This window comes from Canis lupus, chromosome 27, assembly GCF_011100685.1.
Source record: "Canis lupus familiaris isolate Mischka breed German Shepherd chromosome 27, alternate assembly UU_Cfam_GSD_1.0, whole genome shotgun sequence".
In the NCBI taxonomy this organism is placed as follows: Eukaryota; Metazoa; Chordata; class Mammalia; order Carnivora; family Canidae; genus Canis; species Canis lupus.
The window spans coordinates 31912839-31940691 of NC_049248.1; the positions used below are offsets into that span (position 1 = coordinate 31912839).

General features: G+C 35.2%; 1 protein-coding gene across 2 annotated transcripts in view; it reads right to left on the bottom strand.

Annotated features, from left to right (window-relative positions):
* Positions 1 to 27853, bottom strand: part of CPNE8 (copine 8) — a 321061-nt gene that overhangs the window by 271695 nt on the left and 21513 nt on the right. For both annotated transcript variants that reach the window (XM_038577249.1, XM_038577248.1), the window contains exons 2-3: positions 16167 to 16207; positions 14869 to 14915 (exon numbers count right to left, since the gene is read on the bottom strand). In XM_038577249.1, the coding sequence (XP_038433177.1) occupies positions 14869 to 14915; positions 16167 to 16207 (88 nt within the window). The remainder of the gene's footprint in view (positions 1 to 14868; positions 14916 to 16166; positions 16208 to 27853) is intronic.

A 27853-nucleotide genomic window follows, 5' to 3' on the forward strand; every position in this document is an offset into this window, starting at 1 on the left:
TGATACCAAACATGGGAGTAGAGGCAAGTTAAAATGTATTAGGACTAAGCATTTTCTGGAAAACTGTAACAAAATTAACTTATCAGATTCTAAAATATCAAGAAACTTTTATGCACATGTTGAAATATTTAGAGTAACTACTAAAAATAGTAAAAGAACGTAAAACTAACAGCCTAATATTGGGAAAAACAAGTAATGCTAAAAAATTATTGTCAAATCCAAAGAAGAAAAAAAATGAGGGATAAGGAATTTAAGACATGAATAAAATTTAAAAAGTAAAAAAGAAACAGTAAAAGGCAGATTTAAACTGAAATATATTGGCAATCCCACTAATTGTAAATAACCTAACACTTCCAATAAAATAAATATTATTGGTGTAGATTTATTTTTAAGCCCAAGTGTCTGCTGCTTACTGGAAACACACTTTAAGTACAAAAACACAAGAAAACTAAAAAGTAAATCCAGGAGAAAAAAGACTAAATGTGCAAACATTAAAAAAAAGAAAGCCAGATTAACTATTCAAATATCATGTGAAGTAGAATTTGGGAAATAGTTCCAGAGAAAAAGTAAAAGTCCTAAACATCCTGCTTCTGGAAGTAAAGAACTGCCGAAAGAATGACAGGGGTTTATTTATTTATTTATTTGTTTATTTAAGTAGACTTTATCTTTTTTTTTATTAGTTTCTGAGGTATAATGTAGTGATTCATCAGTTGCATATAACATCCGGTGTGCATTATGTCAAGTGCCCTCCTTAGTGTCCATCACCCAGTTATCTGTTTTCCCCTACAACCTCCCCTCCAGTAACCCTCAGTTTTTCTTAGAGTTCAGCATCTCTTATGGTTTGCCTCCCTCTCAATTTTCATCTTATTTTATTTTTCCTTCCCTCCTCTATGTTCATCTGTTCTGTTTCTTAAATTCAACATATGCATGAAGTCATATGGTATTTGTCTTTCTCTAACTGACTTATTTCAATCAGCAGAATACACTCTGGCTCCATTCATGTCATTGCAAATGGCAAGATTTCATTCTTTTTTGATATATCACATTTTCCTTATCCATTCATCTGTCAATGGACATCTGGACTCTTTCCATATTTTGGGTATTGTGAACATTGCCACTGCAAACACTGAGGTGCATGTACCCCTTTGAATCACTATGTTTGTATCCTTTGGATAAATACATTGTAGTGCAATTGCTGGGTTGTAGGGTAGCTCTATTCCTAACTTTTTGAGGAATTTCTATACTGTTTTCCAGAGTAGCTGCATCAGTTTGCATTCCTATCAACAGTAGAAGAAGTTTCCCCCTTTCTTCACATCCTTGCCAACATCTGTTGTTTCCTGAGTTGTTCATTTTAGCCATTCTAACCAGTGTGAAGTGGTATCTCACTAGTTTTGATTTGTATTTTGACAGTGGCATTTTTTAAAACACACAGAAGCCCACTTGAAGGTGCTCCAATTTGTCAAATTTGTGAAAATTTGAGCTCCCAAATAAACAGTAATATATAAAAATCCATTGAAAAAGAATAAACAGTGAGTCTATGCTTATAAAATAAATTAATAAATTAAAAGTCTAATGAGGAAGGAGATATTTATATACTCTCAAACCCATCTCCCCACACACTCATCAACTACTTTCCTAACATAATTCCCAGAGTCTTCCCCCAAAATATTAACTAAAAAAAGGACTGTAACTTTTTGGTGGAGAAAGCTAGCAGACATTACTTTAATCAAGTGAGCAAAATTAACCTAACCAAAACTGAGACATATCAAAATCCTGTGACACCAGATATGATACAACAAGAGCACACAGTTATCACCTCTGTGATATTTCATCCAAAGTTGCACATGAGAGAAAATATTCCACAAAATCAAAATAAGAGAAATTCTATAATGTAGGGAACATTTCATTTTCAAAAGTGTCAAGGTCAACAAAGGTAAGGAAAGATGAGGGAAGTATTCAAGATCAAAAGAAACCCAAAAAAATGACAACTACTGCAACATGTAATTCTGAATGGAATCCATCTGCTGTAAAACATATTATTGGGACAAATGCTGAAAACTGATCTTATGATTTGATGGTAGTAACATGTCAATGTTAATTCCCTGTCTCAGTATTATATTATGGCTATGTAGGAGAATATCCTTTGTGCAAAAAAATATTCAAGGGCTATGGGTCATCATGTTGGCAACTTATTCTCAAATAGTCCAAAGGAAAAACATTTTTATATTTGCAACTTTCTATAAATATAAGATAGTTTCAAAATTTTAAAAAGTTTGAATCTAAAAGTTAACAAAAGTACAACTAAAAAATTGTAGCCTAAAATGCATATAATATAAAAGACAGATGACTAAAAATAAATGTTTAGAAACAGAATTTAGAAACAGAACAACAAATTAAATCCCCAAAATGTGGGGAAAAGTAACAAAGATTATTGCAATAATCAATAAACTTTAAAAAAACTAAATAAAATAATCAATAAAAGCAAATGTAGACTCTTTGAGAAGACTAATAAAACTGATAAACCTTAACCTTAATCAAGATTGTTAACCTTAATCAAGAGGGAGAAAAGAGAGAAAATGCAAATCATCAATATCAAAAAATAAAAAGAGCATCATTATAAATCATACAGAAATTAAACATAACAGTATATTATAAGAAACTTTGTGCCAATAAATTTGAGAATTTGGGCAAGACTAATTAATTCGTGGAAGAACATAGCATACAAAACTGACAGAAGAGGAAATGGAGATCTTGAGTAAACATACACGTAAGAAAGGAAATGAATCTGAAGTTAAAATATCCCACAAAGAAATATCTAGGCTAAGAATGCTTTAACAGCAAAATGTTCAAAACATTTTAATTAAGATATGACTTTAACTTTTCATATATTCTCTCAGAGAACAGAAAAAGTGGAAAACTACTTTCAAGCACATTTAAGAAGCCTACCTAACCTAAGTAACAAAATCTGAAGTCTATGACAAGAAAGGAAATTTATAGATCAGTATCACTCATAGCATAAATTCAAAATTCTAATACATATTAGCAAAGCATAGCACATAATATATTTAAAAGGTAAAACATTATGAATCAATGGGTTTTATTCCAGAAATAATATTTACTTTAACTGAAAACCCAATATGTAATTCACCACATTGACAAAATAAAGAAAAATCATACAAGCATCTCAAAAGATGCATACATGAAAACTTGACCCTTAAGCTCAGGAATAAAACAAGGATGCTTCCTAATACCACCTTCATTCAACACTGTACAAGAAGTACTTGTAGTGCAATAAATATCATGATTAGATAGGAAAAAATAAAACTCTAATGTGCAGATCAGCATAATTTATGCAGATAATTTTAAGACTCTACAAACTATCATTAGTAAATTGAGCAATGTCACTTCAGTTATTACCCAAAAAACAAATTATATTTTATATATCTCAATAAAAAAATGAAAAATACTGTTACATTAAAATAAAAAATATTAAGTTGCTAAAATGAAATCCAACTAAAGATATACAAGAGCTCTACATAAAAATACTATAACATATTAAAAGAAACTAAAGAAAAATAATTAGAGGGATATCCATTTTCATACATCATAAGGCATACTATTTTACATATTTCAATTCTCTGAACTTGATCTACAGTTTCAACACAATCTCAGATCTCAGTGTGTCTCTGTGTGTGTGCATGCTCATGTGCATATGTATGTATGAAGTAGGAAATAAATTCCAAAATTTCTGTAGAAAGATAAAGACCTAAGAATATCCTAGAGCAGGGTTCAGAAAATTACGGCCCCTGAGCCAAATCTGGCCTGCTGCCTGTTTCATAAATTAAGATTCATTGAAGCATAGCCATAATCAAGCATTTATGTATTGTCCATGGCTGCTTTCATGCTACATTGGCTAGAGAGACCATAGGGCCATCTAGCCTAAAATATTTATGAATCTCTTATTTATATCTGGTCCTTTACAAGAAAAAAAAAATGCTAACCCTTGGCATTGAAAATCTTGGGGAAAAAAAAAAAAACTACAAAGCACCAACAACCAGATTTAGTTATTAAAACAAAGTATACCATAATAGAAATCAAAAACGGCCCTCACATATAGTCATTTCATTTATGATAATGGTGATATGATTGCACAGTAGGAAAAGGAAATCTCTTTAATAAATGCTCCTGGGTCAATTAGATACCACATGGAATCAAAGTAAATTTTACTTCAAGCCATATCCAAAAATTAATCTCAGAGGAAGTATAAATCTAAATATGAAAGTTAAAACAATAAAACTTCTAGAATATAACATTGAGGAACATCTTCATGGCCTTCAAATAAGAAAGTATTCTAAAACAAAACAAAAGCACAGCTCATAAAGGAATACACTACTATGTTGACCTAAATTAAGAACTTCTGGGATGCCTGGGTGGCTCAGCGGTTGAGTGCCTGCCTTCGGCCCAGGGCGTGATCCTGGAATCCCAAGATCGAGTCTCACATCAGGCTCCCTGCATGGAGCCTGCGTCTCTCTCTAACCATGTCTCTGCCTCTCTCTCTCTCTCTCTCTCTGCGTGTCTTTCATGAATAAATAAATAAAATATATTTTTTAAAAAAGAACTTCTGTTCACCAAAATACAGAGCTCAGAGAGTAAAAAACAATGCTACAAAAGGAGACATTTGCCAGACTTATTAGCAACAAAAATTCCTATCCTAAAGATATAAATAACTCCTAAAAATCAATAATTGGAAAAACAGCTGAGCATGCCCATCATAAAAGATAGCCAAATGATCACTAGGCCTACTAAACGATGCTCAGTCAGATAGCAGGAAGTTAAAATCCAAACAAGATACCTTTGCACACTAACCAGAATGGAAACATTTAAAAAAAAACTTAACAATAGAAAGCATTAACAAGAATGCTCCGCCATAAGAATGGCAGATGGAAAATGATTTGGCGGTATGTACTGAAAATGAAAATATGCACACCAATGGAAGCATCACAATCCCTGATTTCAAACTATATTACCAAGTTAGTAATCAAAACAGTATAGTACTGGCATAAAAACAGATACAAAACCCAATAGATCAGAATAAAGAGCCCAGAAATCAACCTATGTGTATCAATTAATTTACAACAAAGGAGCCAAGAATAAACAATGCGGAAAGAATTGTCTCTCCAATAAACCATGGGAAAACTGGACCGTCAAATGCAAGAGAATGAAACTCTTATACTATATGCAAAAACTAATCCAAAATAGATTAAAGACTTGAATGTAAGACCCGAAACCATAAGATTCTTAGAAGAAAACAGAGGCAGTAAGCAACCTGACACAGGTCTTGGTGATAATTTTTTCAACCAAACAAAAAATCGAAAATAAACAAATGAGAATGCATCAAACTTAAAAGTTTCTGCACAGCAAAGGAAGCCATCAAGAAATTGAAAAGACAACCTACTGAATAGGAGAAAATGTTTACAAATCATATACCTGATAAGTGACTAGGATCCAAAACATATAAAGAACTCATTTAACTCAATAGTAAAAAAGAAAAAAAATTAATCCAATTAAAAAATAGGCAGAGGATCTATCTAAACAGACATTTTTTTCCAAAGACACACAGATGGCCAATAGGTGCAAAAAAAGGCACCCAACAACACTAACCCATCAGGGAGATGCAAATAAAAACTACAGCGAGTATCACTTTACACCTGTCAGAATGGTCTTATCAAAAAATTAAGAAATTGCTAGTATTGGGGAGGACGTGGATAAGAGGGGAACCCTTGTGCATCTTGGTAGGACTGTAAACTAGTGCAGTCACTATGGAAAACAATATGTAAGATCCTCAAGAAATTAAAAACAGAACTACCATATGATGCAGCAATTTTATTTCTGGGTATTTACCCAAAGAAAACAAAGATACTAACTCAAAAAGATATGTTCATTGCAGCATTATTTACAATAGCCAAGATATGAAAACAACATAAGTGTCCATCAATGAATGAAGGGATAAAGAAGTGACATCTCTATATATATATTCTATATCTAACATTATACTATTCTACATATAATAGTATATATCTCTATATATATAATATTCTAATTTATATGTATTAGAATGTTATTCAGCCATAAAAAATAAGGAAATCATGCCATTTGTGGCAACATGAATACCATGAGGGCATTATGTTAAGTTAAATAAGCCAACGACAAATATTCTATGATCTCACTTATATGTAGAATACTTTTTAAATAAACTTTAAAAGCTCATAGGTATTATGCTGAGTGAAAGATGTCAATTGGAGGAGGACAATCATCATATGGTTTCACTCATACGTGGAATATAAGAAATAGTGAAAGGGATTACAAGGGAAGGGAAGAGAACTGAGTGAGAAAAATTAGAGAGGGAGACAAACCATGAGAGACTTCTGACTCTGGGAAACAAAGAGTTGTAGAAGGGGAGAAGGATGGGGGATGGGGTAAACTGGGTACTGGGCACTCAGGGGGGCACTTGATGGGATGAGCACTGGGTGCTACACTGTATGTTGGCAAACTGAACTTAAATTTTAAAAATGTAAAAAAAAATTTAATTAATTAAAATTTTTAAAAAACACTCATAGATACAGAGAACACATTGGTGGTTGCTGCCAGAGGCAAGGGTGGGGTGTGAAAAAATATGAGTGGGGATCCCTGGGTGGCGCAGCGGTTTAGCGCCTGCCTTTGGCCCAGGGCGCGATCCTGGAGACCCAGGATCGAATCCCACGTCGGGCTCCCGGTGCATGGAGCCTGCTTCTCCCTCTGCCTGTGTCTCTGCCTCTCTCTCTCTCTGTGACTATCATAAGTAAATAAATAAAAAATAAAAAAAAATAAAAAAAAAATATGAGTGAAGGAGGTCAAAAGGTACCAACTTCAGTTACAAAATAAATAGATCATGGGATATAATGCACAGCATGGTGACTACAGTTAGTAACAAAATAATGTGTGTATTTGAAAGTTGCTAAAAGAGTAAATCTTAAAAATTCCTATCACAAGGGAAAAAATTGTAGCTATATGTGGTGACAGATGTTAATGAGATTTATCATGGTAATCATTTCACAATATATATAAAAATAGAATTATTATGCTATACCTTAAACTAATATAATGTTATATGTCAATTATATCTAAATTTTTAAAAAATGAAAATATATATAACCTATGGCTTAGAAATTTTACTCCTACATATACAAACAATAAGAATAATAAATATAGGTCAGCCCGGGTGGCTCAGTGGTTTAGCACTGCCTTCAGCTCAGGGTGTGATCCTGGAGACCCAGGATCGAGTCCCACGTCAGGCTCCCTGCATGGAGCATTCTTCTCCCTCTGCCTGCGTCTCTGACTCACTCACTCTCTCTCTCTCTCTCTCTCTCCCTCTCTGTGTGTGCGTCTCTCATGAATAAATAAATAAAATCTTAAAAAAAAAAAAAAGAAGAAGAAATATATAAATAGGGATGCCTGGGTGGCTCCGTGGTTGAGCATCTGCCTTTGGCTCAGGGCATGATCCCAGCCTCCAGGGATTGATTGAGTCCCACATCAGGCTCCCCACAGGGAGCCTACTTTTCCCTCTGCCTATGTCTCTGCTTCTCTCTGTGTGTCTCTCATGAATAAATAAATAAACAGCTTTTTAAAAAAAAGAGAGAAGCACAAGAATGTTCTAATCAGTTAATCATAATATGCAACAACTGGGAACGACCCAAATGTCTATCCAGAGTAGAATGGATAAATAAATTGGGGTATATTCATAAAATAGAAAAACATACGGCAAAAAATAAAACCAAAGTATTTATTACCACATGCATGGAAAGACTATCAAAGCATAATTGTGAGTTAAAGAAACTAGACACAAATAAATATATACTATGTCATTCTATTTATATAAGGCGTAAGAATGGAAAAAATTACTCTATAGTGTTAGAAGCCAAGATAGTGGTTTAATTTGGGAGAAGAGAAGGACACAATCAGAATTGCTGGATTACTAGAAGGTTCTATTTATTGATCTAGGTGGTGGTTACATTATGTATTCACATTTAATAAATTATTGTGTTGTATTCTTTTCCCCCTTATTTGGGTGTGTTTTAATTTCAATAAAAAGGTATATTAAAAACAGAACAGAAATTCAGCCATAATAAAAAGGGAATTAATTCTGCCATTTGCAAAACAACATAGATGAAATTTAAGGGCATTATCCTAAGTGAAATAAGTCAGTCAGAAAAAGATAAATACTATGTGATCTCAGTTACATGTGGAATCTAAAAAAACTAAACTCATAGAAACAGGTGAGATTTGCAGTGGCCAGGGGAAGCAGGAATGGACAAAAGTGGTCTAAGGGGTACAGAGTTCCAGTCATAAAATGAATAAGTTTTGAAAATGTGATGTACAACATAGTGACTGTAGTTAATAATACTATATTAAATATCTGAAAGCTGCTGAGAGAATAGATTTTTAAAGTTCTCATCACAACACACACACACAAATATATAGATGATAGATGATAGATAGATGATAGATGGGTTAACTCATTTTAGTAATCATTTTGCAATATATACATATATCTAATTACTACATTGTACATTCTAAACTTATATAATGTTACACATCAATTATATCTCAATAATCTCTTTCCTGAAAAAAATAATTCAAGAGACCAAAATTATTCTGGATTTGTTTTTCAAGTAATAACCAGCAAAATTCTATTGGAAGTATGATTCTCATTCAATTAGTCACAGTATATTCATAGAGTTAAAAGACTTTAACTGAGTCATATAAAGAAAGGACAACTTAAATTAAGCCACAGCTTCTAATCATCTGTAGCCAGGAATATTTGTAAAACTACTTCATGTCCTTTTCTAAACAAAGAGACTTCAAGGCTCAAAGATCTCTTTCCAAAACTAGTATGTCTGACTTTGGGAACGCAAATGTATAGAGTATTTTCCTGAGGGGCACACAAAATATTTTTGCTAAAATAGTAATGCCTTAAGACTGACTACATGTATCAGAGAAGATTTTGGTATTACAAAATTCTTTCAACCACAGGCCACACAAGTGTTCCTGTAAGAGAACTTCAAATGTCTTCTGTTACAATCGCCTCACTGAATTGCAGTGAAGTCAAGATATATATTGTGAGAATCCTTTAAATGTCTATGAGAAGAATATAATCTCTGCAGATTGAATGTTTCACAGTATTCAGTCATTAGGATATTTCTTTTAAAAAAGAGAAAAGCAAACTAAACAAAACAGACATGTTCATTTGCTCTGCATCATGAATCCTATATGGGAAGGCAGTGTCATATAGGACCCTCCTCCGAGGCTGAGCAACAGTGCCTGCCTAAAGATTGTGGGGAGTTTTCTGTCCTGTATCAATAACCTTAGATGGTTCACTCTAGTATTCCTATAAGACAAAAAAGGAGAGAATGAAATCAGTGCCCCTTAAGCTTCAAGGACTGTATATATTTTACATGGATGCTGTTTAATTCAAGTTCCAAAATATGTAGTTAAAAGTCATGATAAGGAGCTGCAGAACAAATCCTGGGCTCTCATAACTAGTTAGTATACCACACAAATGTTCTCATTTGAAAAACGTGACCTTCATACCAAATGACCTTCTTCCAACTCCTAATTTTGAAACCATGAGAGTTAAGTGTGTGCCTAAATTTGAGGGTCTCCTCAAATTTATCCTTCCAACAAATATTAACTGGCACCTTCTAAGAACAAAGCCCTATCTTAAATGCTATAGTGCAGGAGGTTGACCTTAACGGAGCACTAAGTTAAGGGAATAAGTTCACAAAAAAGACCTTGATGTGTGTTGAATGATATAAAGTAGAAAGTGACAAGGACTATGAGAAAGATATAGAAATTATAGGATTTTAATGGTGCAAGGTGGAAGTTCTAGTCGCGAAACAGAAAAGTCTGAGAGGTAAGGTACCATTTAAGCTGGACTGTGAACAATATTCTCATCCTTTCTGAATATGTTTGTGTGTTTATATATTATACATATATGATTCAGTATGGAGAGGAATGGCTCAGAAGCAGAGACAATGTCAAACTATAGTAATCAACAGGTGGCAGTAGATTTACCGTCAAACCATGATCGCTGTGAATTATATAAACTTCACTTTCCTTTTTGTCATCACATACTAACTTAGAGAATCTAAAACCAACTCTATAATTCTCAATGTTTAAGAGTAATTCACAAAATAGAGTGCCTATGGACAACTAAAATTTAACTCAAATAAGTTAATTGCAACATTTTCAGAACCTCTCAAAGTGAAGTGCGCATCCTCAGGGATAATACTTTCCCATTTCCACTTGCCACTAAGAGGTTTTCATATTTTCATGATTTGTGGCACTTAAGCATCATTTTTAGCACCAAAATTGTTAGGCACTGAAATATAATTTTAGTTTTAAAAGATCAATTACTTCAAGAGCTTTTGATAATTCACAATCATTAGAATTTATAGAAGACATGCAGGTAATTCTAACAGTGTCAGATATAATTTTAAAATTGCAGATTTCAACAGATCAATTTTAAATATTTTTTTCTACCTCTTCATTTGGAGCCTTTGTTTCAACACAGTTTCAGCTCTTTTTTCTTTTTTTTTATTACTTCTTACTATCTAAAGGTAATTTATCCCAGAACATAAAATCATATAGCTAGTTACCACATACTTGTCCAGAATACAACTAAATTCAAACACAAAGACAACCAACCACTCTATTACTGACATAGTGTTGAAACCTAAATCAGTGCAGTGGTAGTGTAGACACACAGGAATTGCTGGTGACATTCTCCAAATATATTAGATGCTCCTTGAGGAAGAATACTGTCTGCTTTAAAACATTTTCCACCACTACAGCTACATAACAGGCACCCCAAAAAATGTCAAATTGATAAATGGGTGGATATATTTAAAGCTATTAATAAAGTATTAATAATACTGTTTTACTTGTCTGATTCCAAATATCCTGAGCGTAGTTACCAGAGTGGTTTTTTTGCTGTTATCTTGTAAAATAATGTTCAATACTTGAAAAATAGTTGGAAGAGCTGATAAAACAACTAGAAAACTCTTTTGAACTCTATAGACTCATAAAAAAGCAGATTGTAAGGAAATTAGGAGTTATTGAGTCCAATTTCACTCCTGATTAATTAGTCTGGCTCCTGTTTGGATACTTTCAGAAACAGGACATCCTGGAACAGCACACAGTTCCAGGAAACCCATTCCACCGTGGAATATGCTAAATGTTACAAAGGTCTTCCTCACAGTGGATAAAACAACATCTCTTTATCTCTTCATCCTCTCAGCCACATTTTTTGTTTCCTCCTTTTTTGTTTCAATATCAAGTGAGTGTACTCCCGTTTCTAACTGAAAATACCGTTAAGAGTTTGAAAACATTTATTATGACTAGTCAGAGTCTTTGCATTTTTTTAGATTCAACATTCCTTTATTCATGTGGGATAGCTTCTATCCCTCCCTTCAAGATGCTAGCCCTCCTAAAATACACGGTTGGCGTTTTGATGGTCTTCAAGAACTAAACAAGTCACACTGCAGATCTGCTCACACCAGAGCAAAATACAATAGCATTTGATTGAATCACGTGAAACTGCCAACACTCAACCATTTTTGACCTACAAAAATGACAATTTCATGTAGTTCAACATAATAGCATTATCTCCTTTGATGTAAGCACTGCACATCCATCAATGCATCCTCAGATTGCATTAGCTTTTTAGCAGCTGTGTAACACCACTGCTTCATATTAGGTTTGAGGCCAAGTAAATCCCATAGGTCATTTTCCCATCAACTGCTGGGCTTGTGCAATGAATTTTACAGAATTTTATAATGCAGGAATTTACTTACCTGACTAATTTTGTTATCCTTGTACAAGTTTTTTGATGTCTTAGAGTCCCACTCTATCCTTAATCATATTATGTTTCCTGTGTGCCAGACACTGTTATCAGAGGGTTCATACTGGATCTTTACAACCACTATAAGAGCTAAAATCATATCATTGCTCACACCGCAGATGAGGAAACAGACACTGAGAGGTCGAGTGCATTCCCTTAACTACTACATCACTTGTCTCAAAATAAGGAAACTGTCGGCTTGATAGGATGAGCACTGGTTGTTACACTCTGTGTTGGCAAACTGAATCTAAATAAAAATAAGTTTTTTAAAAATAAGGAAATTGTCAGGAACCTGGGTGGCTCAGTGGATGAGCATCAGCCTTTGGCTCAGGGTGTGGTCCTGGGGTCCCTGGATGGAGTCCTGCATCAGGCTCCTGCAGGCTACTTCTCCCTCTGCCCATGTCTCTGCCTCTCTCTGTGTGTCTATCATGAATAAATAAATAAAGCCTTTAAAGAAAACTAAAGAAACTGTCTTTCTCAAATGGTTTTGTGGTGATTTAACAATATATATAATGTGTTTAATTTTTTTCACACCTATCTATCCTTCATCCAGCAAGCACAATTAGCTGCTAAATACAATGGATTTAGCTCCTAAATGCTTGTCTCTTACATCTGGCACTTTCTTTCTATTCTTCCAGACTATGCTCCAGTTTTTAACACTTTTAATTCTTTTGAAATGCTGTCTATTGAAATTGCCTCTTAACTGGTTTCTCTTCATCTTCATCCATCTGTTCCTATCCACACTATAACTCTGGGTCCTATTTCTCATCACTTTCTCAATTTCTACTTTGTTTTTATACCCTCTTTGAGTATTATTCTCCCTTACTAGCTCTTTTTACTCCTTCAAGGAGAAAAAAAAATAAACAAGCAGAATATTGTTTTCTGTTTTATTATTATGCTGTTTTCCCTAACAATAGGCCTTCTTTCCTATATCACTCAGAGGCAAGCTTAAATAAGTAAGAATAAAGCCCAAAAATCAATTTACAGAATTTCCTTCCATTAATAAAACCAGAATGTGAATGTTGGGATCAGATCAGAATTCTGCAAAGCAAGGTGATCTAACAGCAATAGCTCTGGAGCCAGATGGTTGGGGTTAAAATCCCCAAGTGATAACTGGGTAACTTTCATCCTGTCACTTAAGCTTTCTGTGCTTCAGTTTCCTCAGGTAAAAAAAGGATTGCAATAGCATCTTCTCTTAAGGTTATTGTGCAAACAAGAAATTAGTCAATATGCCTAAAAGGCTGAGAATAGTAGTTAGTCATTATGATCATCAAAGATCTTGTGTAGGTGATAGGAAAACCTCATCACTAGGGATCTGTGTTGGTCCAGAGGCCTGGTCCAGTACCTTATGAATATTTATCTCAGTTCCTGTATTGGTCCCTCAAGTAATGTTATTTTCTAAACACTTCTAGCAAGTGTCCATTCCCAGCTAGCCTGACCCCTATGGTCAGTCAGGAGTTGCACTGGATTGCCCCAGGGCTTACAGAAAGGGAATTTTAGAGCAAATGACAAGAGACACCATATCGTTTTGAAAAATAATCAAAGGAATAATTAGAGAAACAAGAGAGAGGAGTATGGACTCAAGAGAATGTTCTAACAGAGAGGACAAAAGATAACATAGGTCTGGGTGAAAGAGGTGGCTCATTTGAGACTTTTTTTTTTTAACCAAAGATAATTCACACCCCTGGAAAACTGATCAATAAGGAAGGTAAGGGAAAAAAGTCAAGGATGACTGCAAAAGTCGCAGTTTGGTATTTTGACTGGTGATATTATTAGCTATACGTGGAACAAAGAAGCAACAGCCATAGGGTAGAGCTGAGTTTACATTCGGATATGTCGAATTTGACATAAAGCTCAAATAACCATATGGAAATGTCTAGAAGCAATTAAATATGGGAAACTGGTACTCAGTATCCCACTGACCCATTATCAGTAGGGACAATTTTTGAATTGGTTTACTCTGCCGGTTTTGAGAATAAATTACAATGACCTATTCTTACCTCTATCTCACAGTTGAGACACACTGGTAAGATGGCTGGCTGCAAAGCAATCTATGGCAACAAATAGCACAAATCTCACTGGGGAAATCTCACCAGAAACTGTAACCTCATTAAAACAATGTACTAACTTCCTGGGATAACCAGCAACTACAAGCAGATAGAAATACCTCCTATTTTAATATGTCTCCCTCCCCTTTGGTAATCATCCTTCCATTTGAAGAACATGGAGATATTCTAGAATATAAATTAACTGAAATAACGGTTCTGCCTCCTTGCTTTTATTTCTTTTATTTCATTAAACAAAATATGCTTGTATTAGGAAACTACGTTTCTACTTTATTTTCAAATAATAAGTTACTAACTGGCAAAATTCAGGTGATAGTTGATATCAAGTACCACACTTAAAACCCTTTAAAGCAATATTTTGGGATGCCTGGGTGGCTCAGTGGTTGAGCTTCTACCTTCAGCTCAGAGTGTGATCCCAGAGTCCCGGGATCAAGTCCCACATCAGGCTCCCTGCATGAAGCCTGCTTCTCCCTCTACCTGTGTCTCTGCCTCTCTCTGTGTGTCTCTCATGAATAATAAATAAAATCTCTTAAAAAAACACAATATTTCATAAAAATCAGCAGTTGACCTCTAAAAGTGAGACTAAGTCTAGACTTCAATTTTGTAAGGATTGCAACACATCAAATTTACTTTAGACTGAGGAAAATACAAGTTTCAAGGCCAAAATATTCTAAAGGAAGGTCATAAATCATACAAACATTGAGGATTATTAAAAACAAACACAAAGATTACTTTCATAAACTAAAAAAAATGCAATCTTTGTGTTGAAGAAGACTAAAAATCATGGAAGTACCATCCTGACCAAACTGTAACTTATACCATATTTTCCAGCACAATGATATTTTAAAAATTTTTAATGCTTACCTCTCTCCATTCTTTATTTCCAACTCCTTGTACATATAAGACACAAACTACAAAAGATCAAAAAGTAAATATATGAATATCTTTTTATAAATATATGAATGGATACAATTTATTTTTCAGCTGTCTAAAAGCGACATCAAAATGATTTCCTAATTCCTAGCCTTACTCTTGTAAGAAAATCACTAGTAAAACATGAAATAACTAAAAAATTTGTAAAGAAACAAAAAATTACATCAGATCTTTAGAGCCTAACATGTATAGACCTAGGCACGAAAACATATGATAATTATTTGCTAATTTCTTCATCTACATTATGCTACAGATATATATATAAACTTTTTAACTATAATTTAACTGTTTGAAATATTTCAATATGCAATTAGACATAAGTCAATCTCTTCCTAAGATATCCATAATGCACAAAGCCATCACAAGGAGGAGGATGGAGTATATCATACTCTACATTTAATATTTGCAACTCCCTCCCTCAATATCTGTAAACACATAAGAAATCCTGTCAACCACAAGAGGAACTCACAAAAAGAGAAATGAAGTCTTTAGGGTAAAGATTAAGGGATTTAAAAAAGTCCCACTCATTTGTCAAGTGAGCCCCAGGAATTTTAAAAACTCACAAATTGTAATGCCTTTTCCCCAGTGACTACCTCAAGAATGCTAACATCTCCCAAAACCTCCCCCTCTAATTAAACCACATCTGCCCACATATTTGTAGGGATGGAGAGCGGCAGGATATAAATTTCTATTAGAAGATTTGAAACACTTGTTGATTTACACATTACTGTTGCTGTTTTCTAATTTAAACTGTCTTTTTTATTTTACAGGTTATCTCCAATTTTTAATATACATAATTAGGAATCAAAAAAATTCAGTTCATCCAAGATGATATATATTTCCTTAGTTATGCATGCCTTTATATACTCTTTTATTTACAAAAAAGAAGGAAAAGTTTAACACTGGGGCTAAATCACTTAACATTATAGCCTATTGTGATCACCTTTCAAATATTTCTATCATATAGCCATGCCATGAAGTTTTAATTTCAAAGTGAACTATCTTACATTTGCATTTCCATCTTATTCTCAAAGTGCTAAGCGATTCCCTCTCCTTAGCTAGACTACTGCCCACGTAGATGAGAATGCAGGGCTTGAGGCCATCCCATCTTGCTTCCTGTGCTTTAAAACAAGTATTTAAGCAAAGACTGTAAGTTTCATACAATTTTTGCAAAAATCAAGTAGGAAAAATAAGTAGACTGCTTCATAAAGCAAGTAATAGATACCTACTTGGATCAGATTTAGAGAATGTGTCTCTGTCAAGAAGATTCCTGTTGAATAAAGGAAAATGTTAGATGAATAAAAGAACAAAATATTTCTACAAATACATAAATATATATACAACTTTGTATATATTATACATTTAATATATATGTACAGTATATATTATATCTGTGATATATGTCTGGATTGTGTGTTATATGTGTAATATATGCATACTATATATACATGACTAAATAAAAATTTGCTAAAGATCTGCTTATACTTATTCTAAGTACATATCACTTAGGTTTAGGAAGCCGGGGTGAGGGAGGCCTGTTTGCTCAGCCTTGTACTGCAGCTGGGTGATGACAAGACTCTCCACATTCTAAGATTAAAATCTGAGAGATTTAACTGTTTCAAGTTTCCTTTTATTCCTTCATTAATCAGTATACAGATGGTCAGAAATGTTTCCTGAATTGAATTGTGGGTTGTTGCTGATGCAAAATTCTTTGAGATTCAGAGCCCATGATCACATTAGTCCACACAATTAGAAGGCAACAGTGAAGCACCAATATCTATTGACATTTCTGTGATATCAATTTGGAGGAGTTTTATGTTGCTACTGTGGTTTGGGAATTTAAAATGAACCTACACATCTTTATTTAAGATTTTTTTCAGCGGAAGAAAAATTTAAAAGGTAGACAAGGCCATTATTAGCATCTATTTATTCTCATTTACAGATAGTCCCATATCTAAACCAGAATAAAAATGGAAAATCAGAAGCTGTGAAAGTCTGGATTCTTCTGGTATTGGGGTATCCTGTTGACCTTCAATGCTAATGCAGTCCTACACTTTATGCTCATAACAATAACCCTGAGTAATCAAAAAAATTAATTCAGTATGCCCTGATTAATAAGACAATTGGAAAAATTTCCATCCAAGACAGATTTTTTTTCTAAAAAGTGATAATTTGAGGCTATACCCTCGTATGAAAAAATTTGGCAACCTAGAATGATGACTTGAATGTTCCGAAAGTTAAATTTGTCCTCCTTATTCATCCTTTATTAATTAGTAATAACTTGTAAGAACAAATTACATTTTTATGCTTAATACTTATACTAAAAATCTCATGTTTAAACTGTCTTATTCCTCTACCCAGGACTATTGCTCATGTGAACTTATCTGGCTGCCCATGGTATTTGAAAGGCCTTTTTTTCTTTTTAAAGATTTTATTTATTTATTCATGAGAGACAGAGGAAGGAGGTAGAGACATAGGCAGAGGGATAAACTCCCTGCAGGGAGCCCAATGGGGGACTCGATACCAGGACCCCAGGATCATGACCTGAGCCCAAGGCAGGTGCTCAACCACTGAGCCACTCAGGCATCCCTGAAAGGCTTTTTTTTAATATCAATGTGATATCCTTTCTTACTTCAAGTTCTCAAAAGTTACTGCTTCCCTGGAATCACTATACAGTAAGAAAATAAAAATAGTCAACAGAACAATGCAGCACAGACCAAAAAAAGTTTTAAATGACATTCTGTCTTGAAATATTCCTAAAAAGAAGAGAAAATATCAGACATATTTATATTTGGAATTAAGTCAGCTTCAAAGACCACTAGTCAGAAATCAAATTAAAATAATCCTTCTGTACCCTAAGCAGACACTATGACTCCAGCAATGGTTAGCAAGCAGTAAATTAAGGCATTTCCATTTGGAAAGTTGATCCAATATATATTTACAAGGGTGGTTATACATTTAAGTGGAACTTCTTCACCCCTCCCATATCCCCAGCCTCTTGCTCATTAGTGTCCTTACAAAATGTATCAGCTCTTTCTCTCAGAGTTCATGATAATCTAGGAGATAACAGTGCAAAATACTGCAATGTATTTGGACTCAAAAACTATTTTGTTATACACATATTTAAAAGAAAAACAATGTGATTGCAGTGCCTATACATCTTTTTTAAAAGACCTATAATTTTTAACCTCAAATAAGGAATAATGGATTTCTATCAACAATAAAGATAAATATTTTTAACCATATAGACTCTACAGGTCACATTGTTTCTTCTAACCATTATGACCCATAATATACATGGTAAGGTGAAAAATAAACAAACAAAAAAAAACCTTAGATCCTATATATGACAGGAAATAAAACTCCATAATCTCTTTATAAATTAGCCCGTGAAATTTGTAATTAAACTTCCTCATTGCCGCTTGACAACAAATTTCATCAATAAAATTCAAACATCGAAGTTTGGGAAGGCAAACATCCTTTAATAGTATATATACTATCAAAGACCAGTGATTATCAAAATGCATCATAAGTTTGGGTTGATGATAGAAATGAAGATTTTTACTTTTTCAACATTCTAGTAGGAATACAGCACATTCACATTAAGTAAAATAAGACAGGTCTTACTGTGAAGGCTATTTTATAAACAAGAAACGAAGCTGAGAATCAGAGACTGAATAAATGAGTAAGAACACGCTCATCCCAGTACAGATTCATCCAGTAGAGTCAGCCCTTATGAACCTAACTTCTCCGTTCTTCACAAAATGCCACACTGTCTGGAAAAGTCCAGAAAAAAAAACTTATTTTCCTGTAAGTGTTGGAAATATGGAAAGCCTCCTCCCACCCCATTATACCTATTGGTTAAGTCACTAGAGTATAAAATAAAATCCAAAGACCAATACTAAGAGCAATCCTGACTACAGAACAAATAGAAGACCAAACATAATTGTAAATATTCACAGAAAAATATCTTTGTTTCCTACATGAGCCACTGTAAACACACACACACACACACACACACACACACACACATACACCACTCATTAGCTTTTATGTGGGAAAGTTACTCTTCCTTCCAGGGGGTTGTCATTTGCCTGAGCCAGGATGCCTACAATTTTATAATGTGATGTTGTACTTCAACAGTAGGTTAGAAATCCTGAATGCATCTTTCTATTCTGTAAATCTGCAGCCAAAACAAGGAAGAGAGTACAGTCCTGAAAAGAAATTATGGAAAAATACTGTATATGAGTAAGAAAATTTGCAGGAAGAAAAAACCTAATCAAAATTATAATCTGTGAATTGCCTGAGTTGTTCTAGTAATCACTCATCCTCAAATTTCAGTTAAAATTCCTGTTTTTAGGGCAGCCTGGATGGCTCAGTGGTTTAGCTCCAACTTTGGCCCAGGGCGTAATCCTGGAGACCCAGAATCAAGTCCCACATCGGGCTCCCTGCATGGAGCCTGCTTCTCTCTCTGCCTGTGTCTGCCTCTCTCTCTCTCTCTCTCTCTCTCTCTCTCTCTCTCTCTGTCTCTCATGAATAAATAAAAAAATCTTTAAAAAAAAAATTCCTGGATTTAAAAGAATACAATTGAAATAGCATCACTAAAGCTAAGGCCCAATCAATTAAACCCTAATCCACATGAAGATACCAGGTTAATGGAAAAGGTGTGTTTTACAAGAAACCTGAAATAGGAATGTAGATAAGTGAGAATTTAGTAACACCTTTCCAGGACCATCTAGGAAAAAGGCTTCCCTGACTCCCCCCTTAACTATTTAATCCTCATAACAGAAACTGATGCATCAAGCTAACCTCCCTTGATGACAATAGTTAGCTCAGCCTATAACCCTGCCTGCTCTCATTTTATTTCCAAGTGATTGGAAATAAATGATTTTAAGATAGTTCTCAAAAAAAAAAAAAAAAAAAAAAAAAGATAGTTCTCATACCATCATTAGCACAGAACTGTACTGAATGGCCGTCATGAATATTACCATTTTCTTGGCCATCATAGTTTTTATTCTCAAATGTCATTCTAAGACTCGTATTAAACAGCTGGTTAAACCCTTAAAATCACCTCTTATTGGGGCACTTCGGTGGCTCAGTGGTTGAGCATCTGCCTTTAGCTCTGATGGTCATCCCAGGGTCCTGGGATCAAGTCCTACATTAGGCTCCCTACAGGGAGCCCGCTTCTCCCTCTGCCTATGTTTCTGCCTCTCTCTGTGTGCCTCTCATGAATAAATAAAATCTTTTTAAAAATGACCTCTAAGCTAAAGACTTGTGTCTTTCTCTAACTGGAAAACAGCAATTCCCTTTAAACTTCAGTGCAATTTTTTTAAAGTATTTTTCAAGCAAATACTCTAGCCCAAGACCTAATTAAACAGTACCAAAGATAGAATAAATATTAAAGACATGTTCTCTTATTTGAAAAAGTCTGAACTGTACTGGGTAGACAAACTCACAGAAATAACTAAGTAGCAGAGGTGCCTGGGTGGCTCAGCTAGTTAAACTTCTAACTTGATTTAGGCTCAGGTCATGATTTCAGGGTTGTGAGACTGAGCCCCACATTGGGCTCTGTGCTGGGCATGGAACCTGCTTAAGTTTCTCTCTCTCTCTCCTTCTCCTCAAAAAAATAAACTAACTTACTAAATAGCAATATTGGACTATATATAAAATATCAGTTTATTATGGAGAGAAAGAACAGTAACCTAAAAACAAAGTCAATTTGATTAAGATACAATGTTTAAAAAAAAAATCAAGTACAATGCTTAGCTCTTATCTCAACTATTTTTGAAAATATACTAAAGAAAAAAACAATTTATAGGTATGTCTCTATAATTGAAAACTAAACAAATATCTTGAAATAAGTATTTTATTTTTAAAAAATTCAAATATCCTTCTCTGCCATATTTATATATAATGAAGATTTATGAATAGAATATTAAAATTTCTAATTCTTCATGTCTATAGTGAGCATACAATAACAAACTATTAAGGTAAAAGTGATCTGAGTTAACCCAAAGGTTCTAGGCTTGCTTCTCTCTTTCCCATTCAGTAAATGAAATAACCAATAAATATCCTTCTTTGACAGTGTGGTAAATGTTGAATTTTTAAAAAATTCTTTCAAAGGCAAACAAATATCATTATCCTAACACAGATGTAATTTGGAAAAGAAAATCTACTTGATAAGTATTATGAATTTTAAAGTTAATAGTTTCACAGAAAAAAAATTTATTACGTGTGACCTTTTAAAGTGCTAATTTAACAAAGCAAACACTGTCATTGTTTTAGGAAATAGGTCTTCAAATTGAAGATATGAAGTGAGTTCTAAAACATACTGCTACTTGTGGTCAACAAAGCTTAAACGTGTAAAGGGGCTCTACTGCTGGACCTGATCAGAATTGTTTAATTTTTAAATAAGAACAAAACAGAAACTTATAAATAGAGCCAAATAAGATACTGTTCTATTTAATTTTCCATAGGAGCAAAAATATAGCCTATAGAGCCTAATTATGCTTAATCACTTTACAGAGCCCAGTATAAATTTTCCACAGGTGGGCAGTGAACTCCATCTCTGCATCATACAGTCTCCCCCCTTAAAAGTTGTTCTGTATCTATAAACAGAATGATTCTGGGTTTCATGAAAATTTAAGAAATTATTCAGAGCCCTTTATTGACCTGTTTTTCAGTGTAGTCTCGGCATCACTGAATGCCTGGGAGGTCTTTATGAACTACTGCTTAGGCAGCCACAGAACCAAGCATACAAGTAAAGGCTCAACCAGCACCCACTGAATGAATGAATGGTTTTAGTATCTAGTCAAAAGCATCAGCTTTTTTTCACTGTACATATGGTGGAGTATCTTATCATGGAAAGAATAGAAGAAGAGGTGGCATTTAGGGCCTTTGCCCTAATCAGTAATCCATTAACTGAAAAAACATGAGAGCGGCTGCTTTACTGGCATCATAAACATGTTCCATGTCACTAGGCCATGCCCAGGGCCCTCCCCATGGGCATTATATTGTCTTAAAGACTAAAATGAGGAAGTTCTTGGGGGTCTGTATAGACGTATATATATCTATATACATAGAAATATGATTCTATATCTATATACATGTATCTCTATATACATATAAATATATGTATATCTATACACACGTATATATAGATAAATATACACATATATATGTATTTTAATGCACAAAACACATATATATACATTTATGTATTTTAATGCACATACACCCAAAATGGTTTTCAGAGGACTTTTTTTATACAAAGACAAGGAAATCAAAACCTTTTTGAGCAAATGAAAGGAAATTTATCCCATCTTTGAAGTGACTTGAATATAGTATTTAATCATCTTTGACTCATTTATTCAATTCTTTTTATTATTATTATCCATTGAACAAGTATCATTAGTGGAAGTTTAGCACAGAAATTTAAGGCAAAAAACATTTTTCCTGAAACTACAATTGCTATGGCAAAGGGGAAACAAATTATGCACAGGCAAGAAGTAAAGCTTTTAGAAATGAAAAAATGAAGTAGTTTGAAACTGAAGCTTACCAAAAAGTCGAAGTCAGCGAGAATCTACGATACCAAGTAGTTCTGAAGGATAGGGTCATTGAAAGTACTTAACAAGATTATCTGGCTTTCAAGAAAATAAGAATAGACTTTCAGGTTTGAAGTTGTGCAAATCAACTAAAAATTCAGCTCAGCAGCTGTCTCTCGTAAGCTGAGCAACCAAGAACTCTGTCATATGTGATACACGTTACCCCACAAAAACTGGAAATAAAATAAACTTTAAGTTGCTTTTCAGTTTTGGCAAAATTGGTCGCTTAAAGTATTTATATATTAGTACTGCTGAGCTGAAAGAGTCAGTAAATATATTTTCAACCTTGCATGAGTTGAACTCAGTTTAGATTTTAAAAAGAAATTATAGAGGCAGGTAATTAATGGTGAAAACTTTTATGTTTCTCTTAAGGCATACAGTAGGATTGATATTTTTGGAAATTACTTAAAAGAAAACCCAGACTTTTTTCAGAATGTGACATGGCAGAGCTCTGGTTTGCCTAAACTAAGGTAAATAGAAGAACCCACTTGTTTGAAGTAATGTAAGGTTAACTCGGGGTAATACAAGCTTTCAGAAAAAGGTACAAAACCTAATCCCTTCTTTCAAGTGGAGAAGAGGTATGTAACATTTAACAAAAAATGGCAGGATAAAAAGACACCGAGAACAGGATATGGGGCTTCTTAAAAACCAAAATCTCGGGATCCCTGGGCGGCGCAGAGGTTTGGCGCCTGCCTTTGGCCCAGGGCGCGATCCTGGAGACCCGGGATCGAATCCCACATCGGGCTCCCTGCATGGAGCCTGCTTCTCCCTCTGCTTGTGTCTCTGCCTCTCTCTCTCTGTGTGTGTGTGACTATCATGAATAAATAAATAAAATCTTTAAAAAAAAAACAAAAAAAAACAAAATCTCATGCACAAAGCTAATCCCATATTTTCCCCAATCTTGCAGCTCCATTTCATAGCGCAATTATGGAAGGCAAAATAATGCCTCCTCCCAAACATATCAGGCAGGCCCTCAACCCTAGAACCTAAATGTGACCTTATTTGAGGGAAAAAATGTTCTGTGCAGGGACACCTGGGTGGCTCAGTCAGTTAAGCGTCTGCATTTGGCTCAGGTCATGATCCCAGGGTCCTGGGATCAAGTTCTGCATCAGGATCCAAGCTCAGGGGGGATTTTCCTTCTTCCTCTACTCCTCCCTCTGCTCATGCTCTCTCTCTCACTCCCACTCTTGCTCTCAATTCTCCTGCTCTTGCTCTCTCAAATAAACACATACATATATACATACATACCTAAATTCTGTGCAGACATGATTAAATTATGGATCCTGAGATGAGAGGATTATCCTGGATTATGTGAGTGAGCCCTAAATGCAATCACATATATCCTTATAGGAGCCAGTGGAGATCTGACACAGACAGGAGACAATGATGTGAACAAAGCAGAGAGCTATTAGAAAACTCTAGCCTTGAAGACCGAAGTGATGTAGCCAACAAACCAAGGCATGCCAGCAGCCACCAGAGGTTGGAAAAGGCAAGGAACAGATTCTCCGTCACATTAAAAACATATTATAAACAGCTATACGCCAATAAATTAAGCAATCTAGAAGAAATGGACGCATTCCTGGAAAGCCACAAACTACCAAAACTGGAACAGGAAGAAATAGAAAACTTTAACAGGCCAATAACCAGGGAGGAAATTGAAGCAGTCATCAAAAACCTCCCAAGACACAAGAGTCCAGGGCCAGATGGCTTCCCAGGGGAATTCTATCAAGCGTTTAAAGAAGAAACCATACCTATTCTCCTAAAGCTGTTTGGAAAGATAGAAAGAGATGGAGTACTTCCAAATTCGTTCTATGAGGCCAGCATCACCTTAATTCCAAAACCAGACACCCCACCAAAAAGGAGAATTATAGACCAATATCCCTGATGAACATGGATGCAAAAATTCTCAACAAGATACTGGCCAATAGGATCCAACAGTACATTAAGAAAATTATTCACCATGACCAAGTAGGATTTATCCCCGGGACACAAGGCTGGTTCAACACCCATAAAACAATCAATGTGATTCATCATATCAGCAAGAGGAAAACCAAGAACCATATGATCCTCTCATTAGATGCAGAGAAAGCATTTGACAAAATACAGCATCCATTCCTGATCAAAACTCTTCAGAGTGTAGGGATAGAGGGAACATTCCTCAACATCTTAAAAGCCATTTACGAAAAGCCCACAGCAAATATTATTCTCAATGGGGAAGCAGTGGGAGCCTTTCCCCTAAGATCAGGAACAAGACAGGGATGTCCACTCTCACCACTGCTATTCAACATAGTACTGGAAGTCCTAGCCTCAGCAATCAGGCAACAAAAAGAAATATAAGGCATTCAGATTGGCAAAGAAGAAGTCAAACTCTCCCTCTTCACCGATGACATGATACTCTACATAGAAAACCCAAAAGCCTCCACCCCAAGATTGCTAGAACTCATACAGCAATTCGGTAGCGTGGCAGGATACAAAATCAATGCCCAGAAGTCAGTGGCACTTCTATACACTAACAATGAGACTGAAGAAAGAGAAATTAAGGAGTCAATCCCATTTACAATTGCACCCAAAAGCATAAGATACCTAGGAATAAACCTAACCAAAGATGTAAAGGATCTATACCCTCAAAACTATAGAACACTTATGAAAGAAATTGAGGAAGACACAAAGAGATGGAAAAATATTCCATGCTCATGGATTGGCAGAATTAATATTGTGAAAATGTCAATGTTACCCAGGGCAATTTACACGTTTAATGCAATCCCTATCAAAATACCATGGCCTTTTCAGAGAGTTAGAACAAATTATTTTAAGATTTGTGTGGAATCAGAAAAGACCCCGAATAGCCAGGGGAATTTTAAAAAAGAAAACCATATCTGGGGGCATCACAATGCCAGATTTCAGGTTGTTCTACAAAGCTGTGGTCATCAAGACAGTGTGGTACTGGCACAAAAACAGACACATACATCAATGGAACAGAATAGAGAACCCAGAAGTGGACCCTGAACTTTATGGTCAACTAATATTCGATAAAGGAGGAAAGACTATCCATTGGAAGAAAGACAGTCTCTTCAATAAATGGTGCTGGGAAAATTGGACATCCACATGCAGAAGAATGAAACTAGACCACTCTCTTGCACCATACACAAAGATAAACTCAAAATGGATGAAAGATCTAAATGCGAGACAAGATTCCATCAAAATCCTAGAGAAGAACACAGGCAACACCCTTTTTGAACTCGGCCACAGAGCAAGATACATCCACGAAGGCAAAAGAAACAAAAGCAAAAATGAACTATTGGGACTTCATCAAGATAAGAAGCTTTTGCACAGCAAAGGATACAGTCAACAAAACTCAAAGACAACCTACAGAATGGGAGAAGATATTTGCAAATGACGTATCAGCTAAAGGGCTAGTTTCCAAGATCTATCAAGAACTTATTAAACTCAACACCAAAGAAACAAACAATCCAATCAGGAAATGGGCAAAAGACATGAAGAGAAATCTCACAGAGGAAGACATAGACATGGCCAACATGCACATGAGAAAATGCTCTGCATCACTTGCCATCAGGGAAATACAAATCAAAACCACAATGAGATACCACCTCACACCGGTGAGAATGGGGCAAATTAACAAGGCAGGAAACAACAAATGTTGGAGGGGATGCAGAGAAAAGGGAACCCTCTTACACTGTTGGTGGGAATGTGAACTGGTGCAGCCACTCTGGAAAACTGTGTGGAGGTTCCTCAAACAGTTAAAAATAGACCTGCCCTACGACCCAGCAATTGCACTGTTGGGGATTTACCCCAAAGATACAAATGCAATGAAACGCCGGGACACCTGCACCCCGATGTTTATAGCAGCAATGGCCACGATAGCCAAACTGTGGAAGGAGCCTCGGTGTCCAACGAAAGATGAATGGATAAAGAAGATGTGGTTTATGTATACAATGGAATATTACTCAGCTATTAGAAATGACAAATACCCACCATTTGCTTCAACGTGGATGGAACTGGAGGGTATGATGCTGAGTGAAGTAAGTCAGTCGGAGAAGGACAAACATTATATGTTCTCATTCATGTGGGGAATATAAATAATAGTGAAAGGGAATATAAGGAAAGGGAGAAGAAATGTGTGGGAAATATCAGAAAGGGAGACAGAACGTAAAGACTGCTAACTCTGGGAAACGAACTAGGGGTGGTAGAAGGGGAGGAGGGCAGGGGGTGGGAGTGATTGGGTGACGGGCACTGGGGGTTATTCTGTATGTTGGTAAATTGAACACTAATAAAAAAAAAAAAAAAAAAAAAAAAAGATTCTCAGTCACAGCCCCAGAAGGAGAGCAGCCTGCCAGCATCTTGGTTTCTGCTACTGATTTCACATTTCTGGCCTCCAGAACTGTGAAAGAATAAATTTCCATTGCTGTGAGCCAACAAGTTTGTGGTCATTTGTCACAACAGCTGTGGGATCCTAACACAGCAACATGGTCCAACCACCTCTCTCTCTTCCAAGCCAGACTCCAGAGTCATCCTCCCCAATCCTCTTTTTTCCTATCCTTCTCTACCCTAATGCTTCCCTCCACCTTGGCTTCTGCTTCCAAGTCCCAACTGCTTCCCAGACCTTAGTGCTCTTAAGTGGTCTTCCTGTCCCCTGAGTCCCAGCTCATTCAAGATGCCTCCAAGAGAAAGTTCTTTGCATAAAACCTAATCAAATGGCTCCACTGCATAAAAACCCATTACCTACAGAAACTCCAAACTCCGTAACATAGCACTAAACACCTGTTACATTCTGAACATGGCTTTATCTCCAGCTGTACTTCTATCCATCTTCCATATCCCAGACTCTGCTCCAGACATTTCAGATTTTTTTGCAGTTTCTTAAACTAATACTGCCTCATGTTTCTATACTCACATTTTACCCACAACATCCTCTTTCCCAAAATTCCTTCATCAATCTCATTCCTCCTTCTCAGCCTCTTCCCACTACTGTGCTCTGGCAAAGTAGAACTGATTATTCCCTCCCGTGTGCCCCATCATATCCAACCTGAACCTGAATCACCAATTCTGTGCCTGTTATTTATTTATTTAATGAGCCGGGTGCCAGTCTTTATGCGGAGCATTTTGAAGAAATCATTTCATTTAACCCTGAACATAATCCTAAAAAGTAGCAATTACTATCATACTCCATATTCTAGAGGAGATAACAAAATTTAGAGATGTTAAATAAACTGGTTAAAGTCACAAGAATAGTAAGCACTTACTGTACGTTTTTGTAAAATTTATTTATTGTTTTATAATTTTGATTTTGATTT